The sequence below is a fragment of the Leguminivora glycinivorella genome, chromosome 15 (assembly GCF_023078275.1).
Source record: "Leguminivora glycinivorella isolate SPB_JAAS2020 chromosome 15, LegGlyc_1.1, whole genome shotgun sequence".
Lineage (NCBI taxonomy): Eukaryota > Metazoa > Arthropoda > Insecta > Lepidoptera > Tortricidae > Leguminivora > Leguminivora glycinivorella.
The window spans coordinates 15,502,920-15,528,348 of NC_062985.1; the positions used below are offsets into that span (position 1 = coordinate 15,502,920).

At 39.4% G+C, this 25,429-nt stretch overlaps 1 protein-coding gene across 1 annotated transcript in view; it reads left to right on the plus strand.

Moving 5' to 3' along the window:
* The window catches only part of LOC125233846 (histone-lysine N-methyltransferase ash1), a 125,027-nt gene that overhangs the window by 65,879 nt on the left and 33,719 nt on the right, over window positions 1-25,429 (plus strand). The window contains 5 exon segments of the mRNA XM_048139983.1: window positions 6,155-6,322; window positions 6,966-7,098; window positions 7,179-9,540; window positions 9,543-13,010; window positions 24,839-25,035. Of these exon segments, the coding sequence (XP_047995940.1) occupies window positions 6,155-6,322; window positions 6,966-7,098; window positions 7,179-9,540; window positions 9,543-13,010; window positions 24,839-25,035 (6,328 nt within the window).

Here is a 25,429-nt window from a genome sequence, read left to right on the forward strand (position 1 = left end):
CGTATTTGTAGTGGCCGATTACCCACCACCCCCACTACAAGTTACAACCTTACTGAACACACATAAGATCCAGCCCTGTCCAGTGTCGTCAGTTCGCCGAGAAAAAACCGGCCAAGCGCGATTCCTTTCTCACAATCGAGAATTTCGCTCTATATGCTGTCGATCCGATGCGTACATTCGATGCATTGTATTGTACTATTGAACGGAACGTAATTACGAAAGTATGTTTGTACCGAAGCACTTTATTGGACACGATTACGGCTTTATATAGCAAAGATACAATGACGGAGTTGGCTCAATAAGGGATATAACTTATTGGTCTTTTTTCACGTCGTTCAAAATAATAGCTCCTTTTCTCGTATTTCAATTTGATTACTTTTAAGCAATATCAATCAACCATTAATGTTAACTACATTGGTGGTTTAGCTACATAACATAGCTAGTTACATAATTTGAAGGAATGCCAGTAGTAACTACATTATTTCTCTTCAATCACATACCTTACTTTTCAGGTAGTTTATCTTGACTTGACATAAAAGGTTATGACAATAAAAAAAATAGTAAAAACATCAGATCGACCACTTGGATATCATTTACATTTGCTACCATAATTAGGTATACAACAAATTCACTCATATATCTCAAACCATTCTCTCCAAGAACCGAACTTGTTAAATAAAATACTAAAGGATAATTATTCTTGTACTGAATTAAAATTGAAGTCCATTAGTCAGTCACGTTTTACAAAACGAATCGAGCAAGTAAACATGTCCCTGTTTAACTTCAATCGTATCTCGGGCTCAACCCGTCAACTTATCGAATATAAATTCTCTTAATAATCGTTACCAATTACGTGAGCGTTCGGCCTCGGAACCCTCTGGGCTTTGCAAGGTTCCATCGGCCATTAACTACGTAGGATTACCATCCTTTAGCATGTTTGTTTAAAGAGCATATTATACTGTGCAATGGGCCTATGATTAGTGCTTAGCGCGGACTGCCGCGAAGCCGGTTCGCGTCTCTGGAGATATACTGGACGTTATGAAACCGCTGACAACTGCGGGTGTTACGTGAATGCGCCCTTTCGGACCACTCGCCACGATCTCACGAGCTTATTATTTGGATAACATTATCGGAATAGATTACTTCCTTAAACCTTAATAGGTGGTTCAATTTCCCAAACAATGTTTTTCTACTGTGCTTGTTGTTTAAATTGTGTTAGTGCGTTTTCACATTATCCGATCCGATATCGGATGTAGGACCGAGGTCCCTTACATTTAAGCAGCCATCTTTGATTTTTACCTTTGAAATCCTTCCGACATCCGATATCGGATCGGATAATGTGAAAACGCACTTACTGTGTGCAAGGGTATCTAAATGATCCTCTTGTTCATACGAAGATGACCAGACCATTGGAACATATTGTACAGTGCTCTGCCTCTTGCATTCCTCATTCTGCTCATGCATCTGCTGCATCTCACATCCGAGCAGCAACAGAGCAGTACCCTTGATCTTGGAGTTTGATATTATCGAATAATACGAGTATTAACATCACGATATTAAGGTCTTCATTTTAATTGCAAAGGGCAGACAGGACACCAGTCCTCAAATTAATCCACCCGATTACCAGATAACACGGAAAACATATCCAAGGTCGGTAGCATATTAATCTTAATTGATAGTTATCTGCGCAGATATGAACCGTGTAATCGCAATAGGCGGACAATGACATTTAGGCGCGACCTCTCTCTGTGCGAACCGACACCGCACCGGTCGGTTATCACGGCAGTCAAGTTCACGGCCCTACCGCGCGAATCGCTTCCCACTCGCACAATACTCTTCCGCATGTTGGAGATAAAAATGGAACGCAACAGGCGAAGTGTTGTGGATAAGGGATTTGAAGGCGACCTTTCTCCCGCCGTATCGCGCGATTTGATATCGCCCGCGGCTGGTTATCGCCTATCGCGGCGGTCAAGTTCACGGTTCCAAACCAGTGCGAAACGATGTCTCATTCAATTACCTACTGCACCTGTTTCTTGCAATGTGGTTTAAGATTAGTTGCTTTAATATCAATACAGAATCCATGAAATCGTTCAAATTTGAAAAGTAGACTAGCTTCTAATACCTGATTGAGTGATTGAACTTGAGGTGTCTGAATATACTTGCAGCAGTATTGTGGATTTGACCTTAGTGAAGCAGGCTAACTTTCGTTTACCTATGTGTTAATAACATTGAGCCAATAGAAACGAACGACCTTTTACTATCTTTTGTTAAAGTCACGAAGTATGTGAAAGGTAGCTCTCGACTCCGTTTATATCGAGTAAAGATGATATACTCGTATCTTGGCTTGCCCAAGGCAAGGAACATGTCAATTGAGCATGCTCACCCGGAGGCTACACAAATGAGGACGCACCTTAACACATCTCGCGGACGTTAGAAACTGCTCAATTATGCACGGTACGTGTTTGCGCGTGCTAAGTGCTTTCTAGCCTCATTCATTACGCATTTAATATCATCTGCGAACCTCAATAAGCGATAATTTCGTCTGTTGTTCTGCCGGCGTTTCCCGGTCATCGACCCGACGATCTGTTTGTCGATTGTCGACATCCACACTCGTAGTTAATAGCAAAAACAATTTCAACACAAGGATAGTTTATGTTGCGTCACTGCGTCAACGACACTGCCGAGAACAGCATTTGCTTGTTAAATTGGTTATCTTGTTGGTTTTTTCAATGGTTTTATCCTAAATTGGTACTTTTATTGTTGCTAGTTTTTTTGCAAATAGTCTGGATTTTCGCTCTCCATCAGTAATTAATCGTTGCGCACTGTTGGGTGTCTATAACAATATTAGCCGGATTTAACGTATTAAAATTAAAACCCAACCCAACCCGGCCAGGATTCCTTGATATTTCGTACCCATACATTAATAGGTTGTAGGTACTATGACTGTGTACATCGAAAGCCTTAAAACGACAACCTAGTATACAGCAACAATTCGCGAGACGCAACATTTCTCGGCACTGCTAACTTTTACATAGTTTCGCTTGTTAGCTGAGCGATCGTGAATAAAATCGACACCGAAGACCATAATATATGCGATGGCGATAGCATATTGTTTGTTTGAGGCCCGCTGTCAGATATAAATCTCCGCAGATCACGAGCCCGTTAATGTGATATTCGTGTCGGCGCCGTCTGTATAACCGTTATCCCATTGTCGATTCAAATGCTCAGAGCTTTCATATTTGTCTATGTAGCAATTGTATTATTTCGCTGCATGCCCCAGATGGTTCAGAAAGCTCTGATACGAATGCGTGAATTCACCAGGCCTTATTCGATCGGAACAGTTATGCTGATCGCGTCATTAGTCGCAGCTCGGAGTGGCAGCCGAGTTGCGAAATAATACATGTAATTGGGAATGGAATGGACCACCTACCTACTTGTGCCCTTTTTGCAGACACGCCTGAACTTTGTAAAAAAAATATTTTTTACAACGACATAAAATTAAAGTAGGGATGATGATGATGGTCCTATAGATATGTTATGGAGTAGTGGGGAGTCCAAATTGCCTCTACGAAGTTTACTAGTGTCATACAGTTGACGAAGCTATTACAGTCAATTCCAATACTAAAACCCTGGAAATATTAAAAGTGCAATAGCGATATCATAAAAGCTGGCCGGTTGGTAATAATTTTACGACGCCGGCTAGTTTTTATTGTTTATAAATTCATTTTTAGTTGCAAGTAAACCTGCACGTAGGACAAGTTTATGGGGTAGTTTCCACGGCGATTGATATGCGGCCGTGATAAGGCCGTCGGCCACGCGACATGTGCTCAACCCCTTCCAGAGGGGGTTGTTCGCCCTTCCGCCTTATTGATTAGCACCCTCGCCACCAGCTTAAATAGTAAAAACACTCAGAATTACACAGCGCTTACCTACCTAGGCACAAATTAATACACTAGGTCTTAATAGTCAGTAATTTATCTTCTAACTAGGCAGCGTGCAAAAAACTGGCGACAAAACACGCTTCAAGCTTACTCATAGTCCTGACGAAGCTGTTTATAGAGTGTTTAGGCAGACATTTGATCTGCGAACAAGATTCATACATTTGCAGAGACAATAAAATTCCGACTTCGAGACTATTCGACGGCGCTTCGAGTTGCCTCTCACGATCTAGGATCGAAATTGACGGAGCATTCAAACACGATCACGCCTGTCAGCACCCCATAAACAACGCTAATGATTTCCTTCTCGTTTTTCTAATCCTTTACTCAACTGGAATAGAGCACGATATTTATAACTTCTATTAAGAATATGGGGCGCTCTAAATTTACACTCACCGTCAGGTGTTCACCGTTCCGATTAATGTACTTTACAGCTGTTAATTAAATGGCATTGTCATTTAATACGCGATCAAGTATGTTAATAGGCAATACCATTTACAGGAACATATCGCCGGTCGTTAAATTTTATGTCGCCGCATATGAGATTTGAATGGCTAGTTGGTGTGTATTGCGGTCACCTAGGGCCATATGTCTAGACTAGCCCTTATGGACCCCGTAAGTAAAGACTTAAAGCCTATAGAGACGGATTACTGCATCTTGTATGAGAAATACACACCGTCGTTACATATAGTGTGCATGTCGTTATACACTTCCCACATTATATCCCGGCATACATTTAGTATAGGGTTTCAATCCGTCTATAGCTATCGGCCCTTTCAGTCGCCTCGTCGGCGTCAAAATTAGTTTAAATGTGTACATAAGCTTCGGTTAATCAAAGCTAAGAGGGAATCGTTTTATTCATATGACTGAGTAGAAACTGACCTTCACGCGTAGATAATTCCTTTATGTTCTCCCAGTCACTAAGTATTGTGTCGCCTGGTATGTAGTTATGTATCAGTTACACATACCTATATTATGTCTCAATAAGTACAGAAATCTACGTAGAATAAGGTGTTGATGAGGGGTACTACCACGGTACTATACCATTACCCATCGATATGCTATTGCCAGGATTTCCACCCCTAATTGGCAGTCGTTAAAACGATTAATCGGCCACCGATTTTCATGTTCTATCATGTCTTACGCAGTCATTACTTATTTCTCCCATTACGCAATTTACACATTGCCAATAGTTTCCGTCTAATAAGTAAGTGATCTGCGTCGTTACAACACCTCTGTCGTGGCAAATCGCAGCTTGCAATTGCACTCACCTCACTCGCTAACTCGCAATAATGATATTTATTAAAGTAACGAAATATAGGTCTCGCCTTTTATGGCTTTGATTTGCTCAGATTATGACTAACTACACGAATTACCTAAGCTACATGATATTTGAGGAATTTTACTGATATCACTTAGTTTTTTATGCTAATCATATTTTATAGAAGCCATATAATTGCATTATTAATTAATTAGAGTGGCCACTAACTGGCATGGCACGCGTGTTCAGTGAATACATGGAACTGTACCTTATTTCCTTTCAGCATTACAAAGATTTTCCGCTGTACCCTTACAGCCATGCAGGCAAGCATGGTCGCGTGATAAACGAAATAACGTCAGGCCGTCCTTTTCGCACTATTTGTAAGTGCTATATTAGGGACGCACCGATGCGATAAAGTTTAAAGTTAAGCCCTACGCCCGCAGGATTTAAAAAACAACGCTATATTTGTACCCAAGTCGTATTTTATTGTTCAAAGAAAGTGAACTTTTGCTACATGTTTGACAATGAATATATTATTTGATGCTCGTAAGTTTCTAATACGATGCCATTCGCGTATTTTTATACGATATAATAAGCCTAGTTCATGCCTTTTAAAAATTTAACTCATTAACCTGCTGGTAGTTTGCGAATTGAAAGGCACAATATCGATCATCATCGTTTCACAGTATCGATTTCATTTCATCAAGTTTATCTATAGATCAATTCTCAAGTAAGTGCTTATGAATATGCCTGTCTTGGTAATTATTATCGTTTTATAGTGTATATGCATACAACTCATGGCAAAAAGCATGCCTACTTATATTTTAGAAATTTATTAATGCGCTCCAAAATACAGTCGTAGCGTATTCGTTGTAATCAGATAAGATAACGAAATCGTTTTTTTGATGATGCATTTAAAGTATGAAGTCTAATGTCAACATTTCTTTGTCAACAGTTCGCGTCACAAACTCCAGAGAGCGCAGTTAGCAGCACGTCATCGTCGTCGTCTTCCTCGTCCTCCTCGTCGTCCTCGTCCTCCGACTCGGACTCGGCCGAGGCCGCGGGCTCGCACGCCTCCCCGGACGACTCCAGCGCTGCCCTCGTCGCTGCTTGCCAGCTCCAGGTAATTACCTCTGCCACACTATGCTCCTCGAGCTGCCGCGATGTTGCCCTCCGGCCACACACTGCCTTACTCGCGCGATTATCGCACTAGTTTGTGGTCTGCCCTTTGACTCGCGCCACAAAAGCGACAAAATAGGGAACGGTGGGCATGACAAGCGGCATGACGAGTAGCGCGGCCACACTATGCCTCTGCCTACTTCCCACGCCGCGCGCCGCAGAGGCAGAGGTATAACGTGTGCCGACAGAGAGAGTTTCAAACAGTTGCTACGGACGTAGCATACTAGTGTGATAAACTTTGTCGGTGCCTCCCTATTGCACTTACGAATAGTGCAAAAAGGACTGCCTGACGTGATAAGGTTTATCATGCTGGTGTGCTAGGCCCGCTGAACACGCTTGCCAGCTATAGATGAGTGATCTACTCCGGATCAGTGTCCGACAGTTTTGCCTGCTTTGGGTCTACGCAGTTAGCACGAAGGGTCACGGAGTTTGCATTAAGAAGATTCGAGTTTTATTGCCGCGACTTTTGGCTACTTATTTAAAAGCGATTTTTGCGGATTGGAAAATGATCATGTCGATTCGATTGAGGCTAAAGTCCTAATTGTTGATTGTATTTTTATCACTAAGGCGCACTCGTTTATTTCTAGGTTATCGATGATGCGGACCTCGCGGAACTATTTCCGGAACAAACATCGAGCGCGGCGACGCAGCAGCCCAACTTCCCCGCGTTCGTCGGCGCCGCGACGGCTGACAACGATGACAAATCCATCGCCGATAATGGTGAGTATTGTTTTATACGTAAAACTACCTCGTACTATGCATCAAGTGTACAAGTCGCTGACATTTCATGTCTATTTCAGGAGACGGGTCGAGTAGCGAAATGGAGCTCACGCCGCAGCTAGTGACGGCCGCGATACAGAGGGCGACGGCGGACTCGTCGGGCTCGGAGAACGAGTGCTCCAACCCGGGCGTCCCGCACCCGAGCACCACGCATTACGCGTCCAGTCTGCTGCAGCAGTTCAACGCGCAAACGCAGCTGCTCAGCAGCAGCGCCGCGCCCCTCCCCGCCGCCTGCGCGCTGCCCGCCACCCCCATCGAGGGCGTCGCCACCGTCAGCGACTGCGTCCTGGGCCAAATAAACACCTTGCCCGACATACCGCCTATAGCAACTAACTTCCTACACCCCACGCAGCATCTCAGCCCCCAACAAACGGAGGAGCTCTCCCAAATCAATCAAGATCTCGAAGAGATCACTTGTGTCACAGAGTCGGTGGGGATATCGATACCTAATCCGCCCAGTCTCGAAGACTGCGTGGACAATAATGACTTTATGAATATAGATATTACACAGGGTAGCTCGGAGCTCGGAACCGCAAGTGATATGTTGAAATGCTCTTCTTTATCTGTAGTTAGTTCTGATATAAATCCAATGAGTCATATTGATCCTCAGAAGTTAGATACGATCAGCACAAACTCTGTTGAATCTCAAGAAGATGTTAAAAATGTTATTGTAGAATCTAGAAGAAAACGAGGGCGACCTCGGAAAGTTAGAGAACCCGCAAACGATTTCAGGAGCAAAGCGGCTGAATCTCACGGAGAAGGAAAGTCTGTACTAATGGGTATGAACGATTTTCATAATAATGATCCGCCTAACGTTTCTCCCGATTCCGGTATACTTTCCAATCACAATTCTCCTACACATTCCCCGCTCCGGCGACACGACATCGAGGAGCCGCACGGCAGGCAGAGCAGGAAGTCCGTGCAGAAAGAAAACAACACGAGGGAAAGGAGAAACATGAGATCCAAATCTGCGAGTAGAAATACTGCGCATCACCTGCGTTCCGACTCCAGTGACAGCGAATATCAAAAGAAGAGGATAGAAAATGAAATCAAACAAATCAAAACGGAAGCGCCCTCGCCAGTCCCGTTAAAGCAAGAACAGAATAAGTTCGAGAAGGCTAAGAAAAATGACCACAAGCTAGATATAGCCGCTCTTGATAGAATGCTTTACGCGACTGATCGAGTGCTATATCCGCCAAGAAAGAAGGTCGGCAGAAAACCTATAAATAAAACAAAATCTGCAAAAAATACTAAAGCATCGAAAGATAAAAACCACTACGACTCTGCCGATAGCGAAGAGGAGTCCACGCCCGCCAACAGGTCCGTCCTATCAGGAGTTTATGCGAAACGTAAAGAAGTTAACAGCAAATTGGCGAGCCTCCCCAAGAAGAATACTAAGTCGTTCACCAACACGTGGAGAGATCATCAGAGTGAAAACGAAGCGGCCGCTGATGACCCCTTGGACCCGACGTGGAAAGAAATCGATCTTAACCCCAAATATAAAGATATTTTGTCCGGCTACAAAAGCGATCACGAGTTCAAACCATACAAGAGCTGCAGCAGGCTGATGGAGTCCGGTTACAAAAGTGACTACGGGTGTAGATCGGGTTACAAGAGCGACTACTATCGCTCCGGTTACAAAAGTGACCACAAATCTGGGTACAAGAGCGACAAGTCCGGTTACAAAACTGATTACAGCGTCAGGAGTATGAGACGGCGCATGAGAAAACTCAAGAAAACGAGATCAGTGAGAGACAGGTCTTATTACAAAAACCAAAAACATTTCGTCTCCGATCAAGAGATTCTATCATTAGCTAACAAAACATTTAGTAGTCTCACACTTGGCCACAGTTCAAGTGACTCAGATTGTGAAAGTTACTTGAGAAAACCCAATGCTAGTCCCAAATATGTCAGTGTTTGTACTAAATACCCAGTGCAATCAAAGTATAGCTTTGGTTTCTCGAAAATGAACCGTAAACATGTACTTCGATTGAATTCCTCGGACCCCTTTGCGCCGGGCCCGGTGTTCAGTGGCCTGCAGAGGCCGGTCACCACATATAATATATTCAAAGTCAGCCACAATAACAATAATATTCTTCTGAAATCTCCATCAAAATCGAATCATTCCGGACGCAATTTGCCTGGACTGAAACCGACATTTACGCATAAATTTGGAGCGCTGCCAATCTGTACAGTTTCGAAATCGCACGGATCTAAAAGCAATTCTAAAACGTCTCCGAAAAAGTTGAAAAATTCAAATACGCCGTTCTCGCAAAATGCGAAAAAGAAAGTCACGCCAAACAAATTCCTAATGTTTTCGAAGGTGCCAAAAATACCTACATTCCAAATAAATCACTCACCAGAAATGTTTTTCTAAATGTGAAGAAGACGCAGATGAAGCCGTTCTTGCATGTTCGGAAACATAGAAGGACTGTAGTCCTAGCGCCGCCTAAAATAAATTTAAAACCTTCGGAAAGGCCTTCAAGAATTACCATCAAAACCGAGAACAAACATCATAGGCATCGAAGTAGAAGAAGACATCGATCGAGATCAGTGTCACGATGTCGAGAGTCATACACAAAATCTATAGACACGATAGATCAAAAATTCACTCAGGACATGGACAGTTTAATAGGGAACTTTATCAAATTGTGTCAAATAGCCCCAAAACTAATAACCGGCATTGGCACGCCTCCGGTAAAAAGTGTCGACAAACCTCCGCCTGAACCAGCAGCCGCCACTAAAGTGGTCAAAAGGGGCTCCAAGAAAAGAAAGACATCTGACAACCAAGAAACGGTCACTCTCACTACGAAACGAAGGCACAAAAAACAGTTAACAGAATCTCAAAGCAAGGGCGGTAAGGACACCAATGAACACAAATTACCTCTTAAAAAGAGACATTACCACATTAATTCATCCACAAGCAACTCTTTAAGTTTGAGTCTAGTTACAGCTGAGTTTGACGAAAACTTGAAAAGTGGAACTAATCCTGAACAATTTCTGTGTACAGAGACTGATTGCATGGGAGAATTGCGCAACAGTCAGCAAGATTCTCCAAAACCAAAGGTTTCACACGAGAAGGCTAAAAAGGGTTCTGAAAATATCAAAGGTGCTCCAACTTTAGGAGCTAGTCAAGAAACTAAATCACAAAACTCTGAAGCTACAGTTAAGGTGTCAAAAACTACATTTAGTTCTGTCACTGATAACCTAGTCGTGAAAGTCGACGAAAGCAGTCCGTGCCTAAGTAAAAATCACTCGCCAAATTCCTTGAACGCCACTGATGATGAGCTCTCTATCAAGAAACCAAGTGCTGAACAGTCCGAATTATCGAAAAGAATTTTTGAAACATCTGAAAAGCTCAAAGCGGTTCACAAAATAGTTCACGATTTAGAGAAATCATTGCCTAAAACTAAGGAATCTGACATCAAAACAGAAACATTGAAAATGGACACACACAGAGTTTCTTCGCCTAGATCTGAAAGAAAAGTCTCCCCAGTCCGCCATACTGCACCTATTGTGACGCCAAAGAAGCGACATAGACTAGAGGCCGACAAGATCATATCCAACTCTAGCCTGGACCAAGTTGTACAATCGTTGTCTAAAAAGTTAGCAGAAGACAAAACTTCTAGCGCAAATATTTGTAAAGACGTCAATCAAAACAACTCTAAAGAAGAGATAAAAGACGACCAGAAATCTGAATCCGTATCCCCTCCTAATGAATCCGCGAACAATTCTAGTTCCGATCCATTGAAAACCATGTCAGCTCGATCGTTGTATAAAAGTTCAATACTGCCTGCACAGAAATCAGAAATAATGACTCGCAAGAAAAATAGGTTAGAAGGCCTAACAAGTAATTTAGTTTCAAAGATAAATCCAAGTGCAGCGACAAAGGTGTTAGATACACTTTTGAACAACAATATTCGAAAATCAATAGAGTCCCGTATCCTTGAAAAAGAGAAGGTAAATTCAGATCCAGTAAAGTCATTAGACGACAAAGGTAGAGTGAAAGAAGTGGCGCAAATAAGCACTAGAGCGACTGTTATTAAATCCCCTGTGTCCAAAGGAAAGGTAATTGACACCAAAAAGGCAAAAGTATCGGATTTGGCTGCCGAACAATCCTCAGTTGTCAACATCGACAAACCAACCGGCATTTTCGAGCCATCGGTCGATTTGGAAGATCAAATACCGAAGTCGTCTATTTGCGTCTCGAATGCATTAGGAGATTCAAAGTCTAGATTAAAATCTAAAAGTTCTGACAACAAAGGTATGGCGTCTCTCCTTGCGCCGATAGACACCGAGTTGGAAATCCCATTGCCTTTAATTTCCGAGACTCCGGAACCGATTATCAGACCGAAGCGAGGGGAGTCTATAGCGTCCGTATTGTCGGATAAAATCCAGGAAACGAGTAGCCACAACTTACGCCAACCCAAGAGAAATCTAAACAATGAGAATGATGACGGGCGTGATAAGAAGAAAAAGAAAACCATTAACAACATTATAAAAGAAAGCAAACTCTCCATGTTATCAACCAAACTGCTAGTCCCTAAGATTCAAGCAGAGAAGCTGTCTATGGCCGAGTGCATGAAGAAAATGAACTTCCCAGAGAAGAAACCCGAAGTCACCGATTCCAGCGACAGCAAAACAGTTGAAACATCGAAGAAAAAGACAAGGAGGCGGAAAGCTATAAACAGAACTGGTTTTCCAAGCGTCAAGAGGAAAAAGAAGAAATTAGACCCTAATAGTCAGAACGCGGCGTCTGACAGCCATCTAACATCCGAGGACACTGATAACAACTCCGCGTTTGACAGAGTGCCTAAAGATGGAGAAGCGATGAACAGCTTCTTGGAACGGACTACTAACAAGCCGGAACTGAAAGTAGTACTAAATAAAAAAGATGAATGTCCGAGGCAGCAGGCCCGCCTCACAGTTGTAGCTCTTGAAAAACTACAAGGAAAGGTCGTCAATGAAAACAATAATAAAACTGCTGGCAGTGCATTGACTCTCAACACAGCTAAAAAGAGCAACAGTTCATCCATCTTGAGAGCTCCTGCTTTACAACTGAAACAAACTAAGACTGACAAGGAAATTAAAAATCACGTAAATAAATGGGAAGTGATGAGTGAGACGGATAGCATACCGTCGCTCGCTAGCTCACTCGGTAACGACCCTGAAGACAGCATACCCCTCAGTTTACTTAACCTGAAAGCCGACAGGCCGGCAAGTCAGATGGAAGGCTTGAAACGCAAGACTCGAGCAATGTCTCCCTCTCAAGAAATCGACGAAATACTTACCAAGAGGAAAAATGTCGAGAAAAACAGCAAAGTAGGTTTGCGGCCAAAATCAAGCTTGGCCGTGTTATACCCGTGCGAAAGGCGATTAACTAGAAGTTCGGACAACAACGAAGAAGGAAAGAGCAAAGCCAAGACCGACCACAAACTGGAAACCCCTAAAGAAACACCGGCCAAATCTATTAAACCATCTATAACAACCAGGAGAAAGTCGCGCTCGTGTCAAATGAACAAGAAAATCGGCGAAGTCCACTCGAGTTCACGAGAAAGTTCACTAGACACGGTCACAAGTCGGAAGCCATGCTCCAAATCTCGCGAGCCATCTGTAGACACTTTACGAGATCACGACGAGAACGACCCGCTGCCACTGCACGAGAAAGAGATAGACTTCGAGAAGAGTATCGATGTTTTATCGAAGAGTATCATCAGTAAGAAGCGGGTGGCGTCATCGAGGGACGACAGCCCGGCCGGTAGCGACCGGGAAAAGCCTGTATCCAAGCGGAACCCGCGGTTGAGGAAGAAGTTCCTTGTTGCTGGATTGTTCTCCGACTACTATAAGGAAGAGTAAGTTTTTATCGTTGTTTTTCTATTTTTATAATGAATGAATACTAGGTACTCCCTTTCTAAACTGTCAACTTAGATTTTAAGTCCTTCTGTGAAGTTCACTGTACTTCACCTCCTGAATCTTGACCTGAAACACAGCATGCCACTGCTCGGTCTAGACTGGTATCGCGCCGGCTTTCGCCTCTCAAAGATCTAACTACGTTAAGAGGGGGTAGAGCAGGGAGAATTTTCAGAATCTGTCAAATTACCCCATTACACACACAAACACCCTTCACTCACACTACCTCAATTTACTGTGAAAGGTCAGTGACCCTTAATTTTTTTCAAGAGTGTTATTTTGAGTTTGTAGTCAACTACTGACCTCCTTTGAGAAATTAAACTGTAAAAAAGGTAGCATACAAGAAGACAGAGAAAAAATACGCATCATCTAGCTTTCCTTCTCTGTTCATGTCTCATGTGACTTTTTGTGACAATTTACCTAAATATGTAGATAACGTTCCTTACTCAGTTGATTGTTTATCTAGGTGTATTTCAAATTACTTTGCACTTCATTTTGCGTTACTTTTCTATACTTAGATTAAAAATCGTCAGCCTGCCTATCCCCGCAAACATTATTCAAAGTCGTGTGTGAAGGCCGATACCTCCAGGCAGACATTTATGGTCGCGTGATAAATGATAAAACATTCAGCCCTATCGCACTATTTGTAAGTGTAATAGGGACGGTCCGATGTTTTATCATTTATCGCGCGACTATGATTGCCCTGCAGGTCTTCAGAGGCCTGTGCTGTGCATTACGTATATGCGGGTTGTATTAAAGACTATCAGATATTTTCTTTATTCTTTTTGGTCGTTAGGTTTTTTTATCATTTAGTTTGATACAAAATAAAGTATGTGTATAAAATAAAAACCTAATGAATAGAGTACAGCTAGCAGCAGTCAAGTCAGAGACACAAAGAAAGACAGGGAATATCGACGCATATCTTATCTTATCCCAATACCGCCATCGCCATCTGCATCAGACTCTTTATCTTACCCAATTTCCGAGTCTCTTCTCTAAATTTCAGTTTCTTGAGTTGAAAATGTTGAAACTCATACTTGGTAATAAATAAAACACAAAAAAACATATAAAAATCACAATATAATTTTAAATTATAGCTTAGGCCCTGTACCAGTTGCAGTCGCCACGTCTGTAAAGTCCCTTGTAGTTTCTTTTAAATGGCTAAATACCTAGATGTTATGTCATAAACATCTGTGACGTGACTGAAAATTAAAAAACATCGCTCAGAGATAAGGTTCAAATTAGCATGGCAAAAAATACAACAGTGCAGTCAAAATACGAAAAAGCAAATGTCAATGTCAATATCACTGCCGTATTTCAGGCAATAAGGGCTGTTTTCTCAAATATGAAAAAATCTCAAAAGCAGGACTTTATAAAGACTTTCTAGGAAAATTATTTTGAACTTGATAGGTAGACCAATTTAATAAAAGTTGTACGATAAAAAATTCTGAACTAAGTTTGTAACTATATATGAAAAGCATTTTTATCTTAGATTGCATATTTTAGTATCGTAACGATTTTTCTTTCAAATAAAAAGATAATTATTAGAATAGATAATTATTAGAATAGATAATTTTAGAATAGATTCACGGTGTCTACCGTAAACTGGGGTTACATTGACCAATTTGGGAATTTAAACTTCTCTAGCTTCTACATGTAATGGGTAGCTATAGCTAGCTTCTACATTTAATGGGTATTTTTATCCATTAAATGTAAAGAAAGAAAAAAATGGGACCATCAACTTTTTTAGTCTTTTCCTGTTAAAAATCTAGAAAAGTAACAAAATAATGTACGCAGAAAAAAAAAACTATAAGATCAAACTTAAACTGACATTGGGGTTACTTTGATACCCTATGTTTTTTTTTTAATGGTAATCGAATGTAACCCCTTGCAAAAGTATTTTACCTTAGAACAAATTAAATTATTCTCATTTGAAAATATTTTAATTTGTATTTTTAAGTAGTAACACTACTATTATACTATAAACATTAAATAAATGACAATGAACAAGAAACACTTGGAGGCCTTGGTCACTTTTTCTTTGTATATGACATTTATTTAATGTTTAAAGTATTTTATCTCAAGAAAAGATAAAAAAACGGTTCGCACAGTCAAATATTACAACTCTTTAACGCTATTTTGGGGTTACTTTGATCAAAAATAAAAATTACCTAAAAATTCTTCGAAAAACCAACTTTATTTGCAATTGTTTCAATATTTATCACACGAAGAGATCAAATTATCTGCCTCAACTCAACAAGTACCGTGACATAATCAGACAATAATCAATTATGTGTCATTATGGTCAATGTTACCCCATGCAAGTGATCAAAGGCACCCCACAGAGTAAATCATTAGTAATAAATGCCTAGTTTGACTTTATGATACAAAACTCAATACTTACAATAATACCACTACGTTAGTTTAGAAGTTATTTAATACATGAAAAATAGCAGCAAACTATGCTTATATTTTAACACGTTATCCGCACTGCCCACGACCATACTTACTTGTTCACTGCGTCAGAGCACCATTTATAAAGGTTGGTTTAAGGTTATAATATGTGTAGATTTCGATAAATTTATTTTATTAATACATAACCGACTACTCATAACATATTAGTTAGTCAGGTTTTGTTCATAGTCCAAAAGGGTCAACCCTAGCACTTTTCCCTATTCACCCCAACGTTAGGGTGAGCGAAAATTACTAAATAAAACTACATATTTTCAAAGACAAACCGAAGTTCACACCGCTGGAAGATTTTTTGTGTAAAAAATTAGCATGGAACATATAAAAAAAGTGCTATCGACGTTCAAAAGTCGGTTTTGGTCCTATTCAGCACAAATGACGGTAGTTCATACCCGTTCCGACCCCATGAACCCAAAATCTTCAGAAAACGATGTACTAAGTAGACCGAAGTGCAGCGCCGTCTGTAGGTGAATTGGGTTACTAATTTATGCAAACTACTTAAGTCGCAATAGATGTCATTTCATTTAGTATTTTAGAGGTAACTAGTAAAGATAATTTAGTTTTACAATTGTGCGAAAAAAGATTCTCATTTGGCCAGATTTTTTAACCGACTTCCAAAATTCAAAAGGTTATAAATGTATAGTTTATTTTTAATATCACTTCTGGTCCAATTTCAAACCCCACAAATATTAACGGCAAACTGATAATGACATTAAGTTTTTTTGAAATAAATTTGTGACATATGTGGGTAGTTTAGTAATTATAGGCACCGACTGATTGTGGGTAGGTTTATATTTTCGCTCTCTGCTAATAAATCTTGTATGGAACGGACGTGTTTTCTTTGGTGCCTCTTCATCAGCGCTGATCTTCGGCTGGGAGCATACCTTACAAAATTAAATGCCAAAAAAAGTTTATCAGTAAAAATTACTTATTTGAAAATAAAGTCATAACCGTTTTCATGCTTATACATTGAAATAGATATCACGCACGAAAGTAAGAACGACAAGGCCCCCTGGTGGCTGAGCCGGGAATCGAACCCGCCATGTCTCTCGCTATACCGCAATCCTCTAAGTGCCACTTGCACCAACGAAGATGGAGGATTAACCTGAGGGTTAACCCACTATTTTACATGGAATTTGACAGTTGACAGCCCACTAACCCTGAGTTAAGTGGTTGGTGCAAATGGGCCTTATAAGATTCATATACGAGGTGGTCAAAATGTGCCTATCAGAGATAACATACACTAGAGAAATTTCGTTGGGTACCACACGGCGGGCGGGTGGCCTAGTGGTAATGACGTTAGCTGCGTAAGCTGAAGACCCGGGTTCGATTCCCGGCTCGGCCATCAGTAGGCCTTGTCGTTTTTTCTTTCGTGTATGATATCTATTTCAATTTATGTATGTATGGACGTAAACATTTTATTGTACATAAGACAAGTTAGGACATATAAATACAGTATAGTTATGGTGTACAAAGGCGAACTTATCCCTATAAGGTGTCTCTTTCAACCTTTGAGCGAATTGAGAATTTATTATTAAATATAAACTTGAAAAAGAACAAATCAAAAATTATTCAATAAAATAATTTTATTTCTTCCCTAGTTGTATAGTTTCATACTTATGATTTTTATTTTAAAGTAATCCATTTATATTATAGCAATCATGGGTGAAACGTGGAGGTTGACAGAAGTGTAATTAACATTTCTAAATGTTGATTTCTTGTATCTAGTCTAACTACGAAGCAATACATTGACGTATAAATTGCGTCCATATACAGAGAGGTCATTCATAAAAACATCACTTTAGGTAAGTTATATATCTTTTATACAATTTGACAACCATTGACCACACATCCCAATTCACCCCTCTTCCGACCCTAATCTCCCCCTTCGTAAACCTATTCACCCCCTTTGCGACCCGATTCCCCCCATTCCTGATCCTATTCACCCCTCAGGCCGCGGATATTTATCCATCAAATTGAAATTGAAAATTGAAATTGAAATCGTCTGTCAATGAAAAGAAAATTGTAGTAAGTATGTATGGAACATAAACTTTAGAAGTGTAGGTATACACTACATTCAAAAGGATAACGAACAAATTCTGAGCAAAATTTCACACAAAAATAAAGTTAAAATGAGTAAATAATACAATAAATTTAAATGCCAACTTTGACAGACATTTTCATGCCCCTAAATATATTATTTTCCCTGGAACTACGGAACCCTACACTGACCGTGACCCGACGCGCTCTTGGCCGGTTTTTCTTCTCAATGAAATGCAGAGATAATAAAAAATTACACCTCCCAATTTATAATATTTTTTTTTTTGCAAAAATTTCATTTTTGGCACAAGCTTTACCTTAGCCGACTGTACCTTTCTTTCAACAATCATCTATTGCTCTCCGAGATGTTTCTAAAAACCCCTTACTCAATGGGGATACGACGTTTCATAACAGAGTTCCTCTGACCACCTTTCTGCTCCATCATCAGATCACCTCCATGATACCATAATATTGTATTGTCACATGATTTACATATGTGTGCAAAATTTCAGCTCAATCGGAAACCGGAAAGTGGGTCAAATTTAGCTTCTACGTTTTGACACAAACTAACAAGGCAAGTTGAATAAAAGCTTGTAAAAAGGCTTCTGATATCAGATTTGTAATAACTGTAATTGTAATGTTCTTCAATAAAACAATTGATGAGGTCTTCAACGATGTGTTTATTAATTGGAAAACTAACTTATTTTAATTATAATTAATACATTTCGTGAGGAGTGACATGTTATCTGTATGACGGTCTAGATCCAAGAGGCGGGGTAAGATGTCATAATTGACAGCTAGAGATTCTTAAGGGCGCGTTACACACCACGTCTTAAGGCGGATACACACTCTGCTACACCTTCCCCTTTTAAATTGAAATTTCTTTATCTTACAATGAAACAGAATGATTACTTATAATTCGTTATACAAAATTGCTGTTATACTTTCTAAATGAATAAAGTTAGCTCTATCTTATTAATACTACAGTTAAACATCTCTACACAAATCAGTCTTCAAACAATTAAACAGAATTACTTTATTTCTATATATTTGTACTTTCACTATTTTCAGTCTCTATGGTAATATTTATAAATTGTTTCACAACATTGTAATATACTTTCTAAAATTAATAACGTTAACTATATTTTCTTACTACTACTAGTACATATGAATCACTTTTCTCCCCCTTTTACATTAAAAATAAAAATAACCATGAATGTTGCGCCTTCAGCCAACAGTACAGACTCCGGTGGAACACAAAGCTGCGCTACGCGACACGAGGTCGAATATGAAATGATGTTCGTGTGTATTCCACATTGTTCATATCTAAAATATTGTAAGACCTAAAGCCGTTACAATTACAAATCTTCCCTTTTAACCATATATTAGTATTAGGCTCTTTTTTAAACCACACATCTTGTCCCATATAAAAACTCTTTTTAAATTTACTCGTACTATTGTAATACTTAATGTTTCTATTAAGTGACTTTTGGAATTGATAGTCTACATTACTATTCAGCGTTGGCTCTAAATATTTATGATTAACAATAGCTTTAGTTTTAATATTCCTATTCATCATCAGCTGACTCGGGGAGAAACTTGTTCCCGAGACGGGTGATGCCCTGTACTGTAACAACGCTAACCTAAAGTCAGACTTATCTTCGTGACATTTTAATAACATTCTCTTGGCAATCTGTACCCCCATCTCTGCGAACCCGTTTGACTGAGCGTATCTAGGGCTAGAATATGTGAATGTAAAGCCCCACTCTCGAGCAAATTGCAGGCATTCTCTGGAGTCAAATGGCACATGGTCTGACACTACTTCGCTAGGGATGCCCCAATTACAAAAAACATCTGTCAGGCTATTGATTATACATTTGGCACTTTTATTCGATAATAATTTAATATCTAACCATTTAGAATAGTAATCATAAATTATTAAATAACTTTTACTCTTGAATTCCATTATATCAGTAGCTATTTTTTTAAAGGGTAATTTAGGTACTTCATGAGGCAATAAGGGCTCTTTCACATTATTTTTTTGATATGTCTGACATATAAAGCATCTTCTTACAAATGTATCCAAGTGTTCATCAATTTTTGGCCAATAGTACATATTCCTGGCAATTTGTTTCATTTTAGTTGTGCCGAGGTGCCCTTCATGTAATATTTTCATAAATTTTAAACGCAATGTGTTAGGTATTATTATTCTATGATTTAAAAACACTATGCCTTCGTCTACTGTTATTTCAGATCTTAATTTAAAGTAATATTGCAAATTATCTGACACATGCTTTTTGTCGGGCCATCCATTCTTAGTATATTCAATTAATTTGGATAATTCAATATCATTATTCGTTTCAGTAATTAATTCTTGTTTTTGCTCCGTAGTACACTGCAAGTGACTCGCGAGCCCTACGCAGTGAACCATTTCATTAATATATGGATCGTCTGAGTTATCACACTTAATATATGCACGAGATAATAAATCTGCTATGTACATGTATTTACCTTTCAAATATTTATATTCTATGTTGTATCTTAGTAATCTTAACTTCATTCGTTGGAGCCTAGGGGACGGTACTTCATGAATATGTTTTTTAAGCAAGGACTCAAGTGGTTTATGGTCATTTAATATTGTACATTTTTGTCCATATATGTAGTAGTGATATTTTTGAGTGGACCAGCACACACTAAGCAATTCTTTTTCGATTTGAGAAAAATTTTGTTCAGACGGAGTTAAGCTCCTTGATGCATAAGCCACTGGCTTTCCCTCTTGCATAAGGCAACATCCCAAACCATCCTTAGACGCATCACACTGTATTACTATAGGTATTTTATGATTAAAATTTTGTAAAGTAGGAGCTTCTGTTAATTTATTTTTAATATTTTTGAAAACATCTTCATGAATGTCCGTCCATAACCAGGTCACATCTTTTTTTAACAATAACTGGAGCGGTGATGCAATACTAGCCAAATTCGAAATAAACTTTCTTAGATAATTAACCATTCCGAGGAATATTTGCAACTCTTTTTTATTGGAGGGGCTCTTCATATTAGTAATGGCAAGAATCCTTTCCGGATCAATTTTCATGCCTTCCTCGGAAAAAATGTGTCCAAAGTATCTTACTTCTTTTAATTTGTACTGAAATTTCTTTTTATTGAAACGAACATTGTGTTCCTTGGCCCTTTCAAACACTTTGTTCAGTATTGCATCATGCTCTTCCTCTGTGACACCACATATTAATAAATCGTCACAGTACACAATTACACCTGGGATGTCACCAAAGGCAGTTTCACTGTACCTTTGAAAGACCTCCGGGGCTACCGAGATGCCAAAAGGACACCTTAGAAATTTATAACAACCAAATGGGCTGTTAAAAGTGCACAAATCGCTGGAATTTTCAGATAATTTAATATTATAGAACCCATCTGATAAGTCTAAAACTGAAAAGTATTTTTTGTTACACAATTTTGAAACTATTTCATCTAATGTTGGTATCAAGCGATGTTCTCTTATTAAAACTTTATTTAGATCTTTGGGGTCGAGACAAATCCTAAGCGAGCCATCTTTCTTTTCAACAATAACAAGGTTGCTTACGAAACTCCTAGGGTGTGCGACTTCAGCTATTACTTTGTGTTCCACCAGCGTCTTCAGTTTCTCAGCAAGGCGGCCCATCAATGCCTGCGGCACTCGTCGCGGGGGCCGAACTACTGGCTGGACTCCTGGCTGAATTCGCAACTCCAATGGCTCCTTAAACTCCCCGACACCCTGGAATAATTCACCATTCATATTAACAATATTATCTTTGTTTGAGCACACGGCTCCATTCGTCACAGTATTAATTTCTTGTATTTTTAATAATCCTACTGTTACCAGGGACTTGAAACCCAAGATAGGACGGAAATTTTCTTTAATAATTACAAATTCAACATCAAAACTTTTTTCATCATTTTTAGAATATGTCTTTAAAGTAATGGTGCCCAGTGGGAAGATTTTGCCACCATTGTAGACCTCAATAACTGACCTTGTCTCAGACAACCTGTTTTGAATATCATCATTGACAATTAATTTGAGATCCCTTAATGACAGGACATTAATGCCTGCACCTGTATCACATTTAAATGATACCCTTTTATTTTCAACTCTTAATTTCTCCGTCCACTCATTCTTGGAAAAATCAATGGAATATACTAGTCATAATTCATGTATTTTATTATTAGTATTTGTGTCATTTGTGTTCATTTCATGAACTTGTTTGTTAGGCATATGGCACCCTACACTGAAATGGTTAAATTTCTTACATTTTGAGCACATTTTTCCGAAAGCTGGGCAATTCCTAGGTCCATGCTCAGTCTTACATTTTCTACATAGGTAAAAATTTTTGCTGTACTGATTAGTATTATTGAAAGTCCTATTATTGTTAGTATCAGAATACTTATCTTTGTTATCCGAAGACCGGTGCACTGTGTACTTCGCCTGTACTGCATGCACCTCCGGGTTCTTCAGTGTCTTCATGTGTTCTCTGGAGAGTTCAGCAGAGCGGCATATGTCTACCGCCTTTTCCATGGTCAGTTCTTTTACTTCGAGCAGCTTCTGCTGAGTCCGTTGGTCCCTGATTCCGATGACTATTCTGTCTCGCAGCATCCTGTCCTTTTCTTTGTAGTTACAATTTTCAGCAATTTTCCTGATGGCTGTGTAAAATGCATCAAACGTTTCTCCTTCTTCTTGGTCCCGTTTGTTGAAATTGTAGCTATTAATAACTTCGTTTTGTTTTGGCTTAAAATGTTCGTCAAATAATAGTATTATTTCTTCTAGCTTCGTTTTCTCTTCTGTTTGCAATACATTAAAATACAGTTCTTGCGCTTGTTGCCCGATGCAATTGAGGAGTATAGCCGCTTTTCTCGTTTCTGTCAGTCTTTCGAAGCCCGCAGCGAGTAGAAATATGCGGAAAGATTGTTTAAACCTTAACCATTGTGGCCAACAATTGCTGATGTCATCGAGGTTAAGGCCCTGCGGCATTTTATATTCCACCGCGCATGTCATGCTGTCTACCTCGGCTGCGTCCATTTTCGTAGTTTTCTTTTCGTTATCTTCGTCGTCTGACATTTTTAGTTTCGTACCTTAATATTTTCGTATTCGTACAGGCCGGTGTCCGCCATGTGACTTCGATCTTAATCGAATTTAATCTTCGTAATTGTTCTTCTCCGACTGCGCCATGTAATGTTCTTCAATAAAACAATTGATGAGGTCTTCAACGATGTGTTTATTAATTGGAAAACTAACTTATTTTAATTATAATTAATACATTTCGTGAGGAGTGACATGTTATCTGTATGACGGTCTAGATCCAAGAGGCGGGGTAAGATGTCATAATTGACAGCTAGAGATTCTTAAGGGCGCGTTACACACCACGTCTTAAGGCGGATACACACTCTGCTACAGTAATAAGTTTAGTTGTCATAGTTTAAGAACAGATGAGACAGACATATGCAATGACAATGCACGTGTTTCGTGAGATGTCAAATCACCTCATACAATTTACCGCTCTAAGGCAACTAAGGTAGGGTTTGTTATTGCACTTTAATTACATATTAATGATTTCTAGCCCGTAAGATATATATTTGCTTTAACAATGGATAGATAATTATGCGAGTGAGAGTGTAATTTAGATTTTTATAAGGAAACAAATATTTTTAAGCGACCCGATCAGATATTTATACGAATAAGGACCCTCCCACATCTACCGTCTCGCGATCGTAGCGTCGGGCCACCTGTATGGCTAAGCCGCGCCGACGCGACGCGGCGTCTTTTTCCATACAGTTGGCCCGACGCTACGCTCGCGAGACGCTAGAAAGAGAGACTATGTTTTTGCCGGTCACGAAGCATCACAATTTTTTGCCGGGAATATGTCGTCATATACTTATGGCCCCTATAGAGAATCGGATATGTTGTCGCGGCCGATCATAGTCATATACGTATGCTGGTGACTGTTCCTTGAACATCTGGTCTAGTTGAATGGAGAAGTGCCATTCAAAACGAGCGTTACTTTCTAAACAACGATGAACTTACGGTTACTTACGTGTTCGTGGTATGCACAGGGTAATCTTTAATGAAATTGAAACATTTTTTATATAAAAATTTGAACCAGAAGCACACCATACGGAATATTGTATTTAATAAATAGGTACTTATATACCCGCCCGCATTTACCTTTCTTCTATTCTAAGTAAGAATCGATTAATAAGTATCTAAATATGTAAAAATAAATTAAATTATAATTGTTTACATACAACCTGGTTGACAGAATTTGACGTAGGTGCTGTCATTATATGTTTTTAAAATGACGTACTGTTAATACCAGCGTAATGAAAATTTATTCCAATGAGTAAAAGAAAACATGAAACTCTTTTCAATTTAACCGAACTAGAATGAAATCATTTATACTCATTCGGTTGTGTTCGTTATTTTCTTTAATAATGTGATATATTTTTATTTATTTTTGATGCACAAGCCATGCACTTTTGCACTTTAAATGAGATTGGATCTCCACCTGACATTATCGACTTACCCTATTTATTTTGAGCACAGTTTTACACTGGTATGGTTTTTCGTGTACGTACACTATTTTCTGTCTAAATATTTGTCAAATTTAATTGTCAACGCGGAGCGACCGGCGACACGTCTGCCTCCGATGAGCCGCTCACGGCATCTAATCGAAAGGAGAATTCTGACAGCAATGGCGAATGTATGGAAATTTTACGATAGTTTAAATTTAAGGTAAAATTTCTTTGTTGCCTTTGAGAGGAAAAATATAAAAAACCTCAAAACTTGTAGTCCATTTATCTGGCTTTCAGAATCACATAATGTTATAACTAGGGTATTGAATTTTTTTAACAAAGTTTACTAAACGGCGACATACGTTTTTCTCATTTTAGGTCAACTTTGTGTGGGTTTAGTTATTACACCGTTAATAATTGGAGATTGTGAATAGTCAAAAGTTGTAGACACACTCTTTAAGATAATAACTACATTTATTTTATTTCATTTAATTTAGAAATGTGAGCAGCATTTGTTAAACGCCGAATGCACTTTTCGAGGATTTCGTACGACCCCCTCTTAATGTGCGACAACGACTTAAATATCACTCTAAATGTTGAAGTATTTGCACTAATTAGTACTTAAGATACTCCTTTTTTGTAACTTCAAATATAAAGAAAGGAAAATATTTTTTAAAGTGTCTTTTTATTTTTTTTTTAGTAACAAGCCATCGGGCAAGACCAAGGTCGTAACTACAGCCGGGGCAGTAATACCTTCCGGATTGCTCGCTCCGCCTCCCTACTGCGAACGCTGGGTCCGACGCCGTGCACAACCCTACGCGTTGCCTTATGACATCTGGTGGCAACACCACTACAACCAGCCAGTGCCTTCGTGGAACTACAAGAAGATCCGCACAAGTGAGTACATGTTACAAGCCATAGCAGAAAAAGAAGACAATAGCTAAGACACGTGGCCCCGTAGCCGAATGGCATTTCTACGACGCGAAACGAAAACGAAACGCCGCGAAAGGTAGTCTGGCTCTATCGCACCAATACGCAAGAGCGATAGAGATAGATATCTACGAGCCTTTCGTTTCGTGAGCGTTTGTGCCATTCGGCTACGTAGTTACGTACCCTGTACTGTCACAATATAGGCTACTTGCCTCCTAGTCAAAGCAGCTTCTTTTTAAGAACTGTCAAAACGAATTTCAACGTCTTGCTAATATGGAATTAATATGAAATCGAATTGAGTGACGTCACGGTCAACTCAGTTACTTAACCTTTAAATGCATAGTGATGTATATATACATGC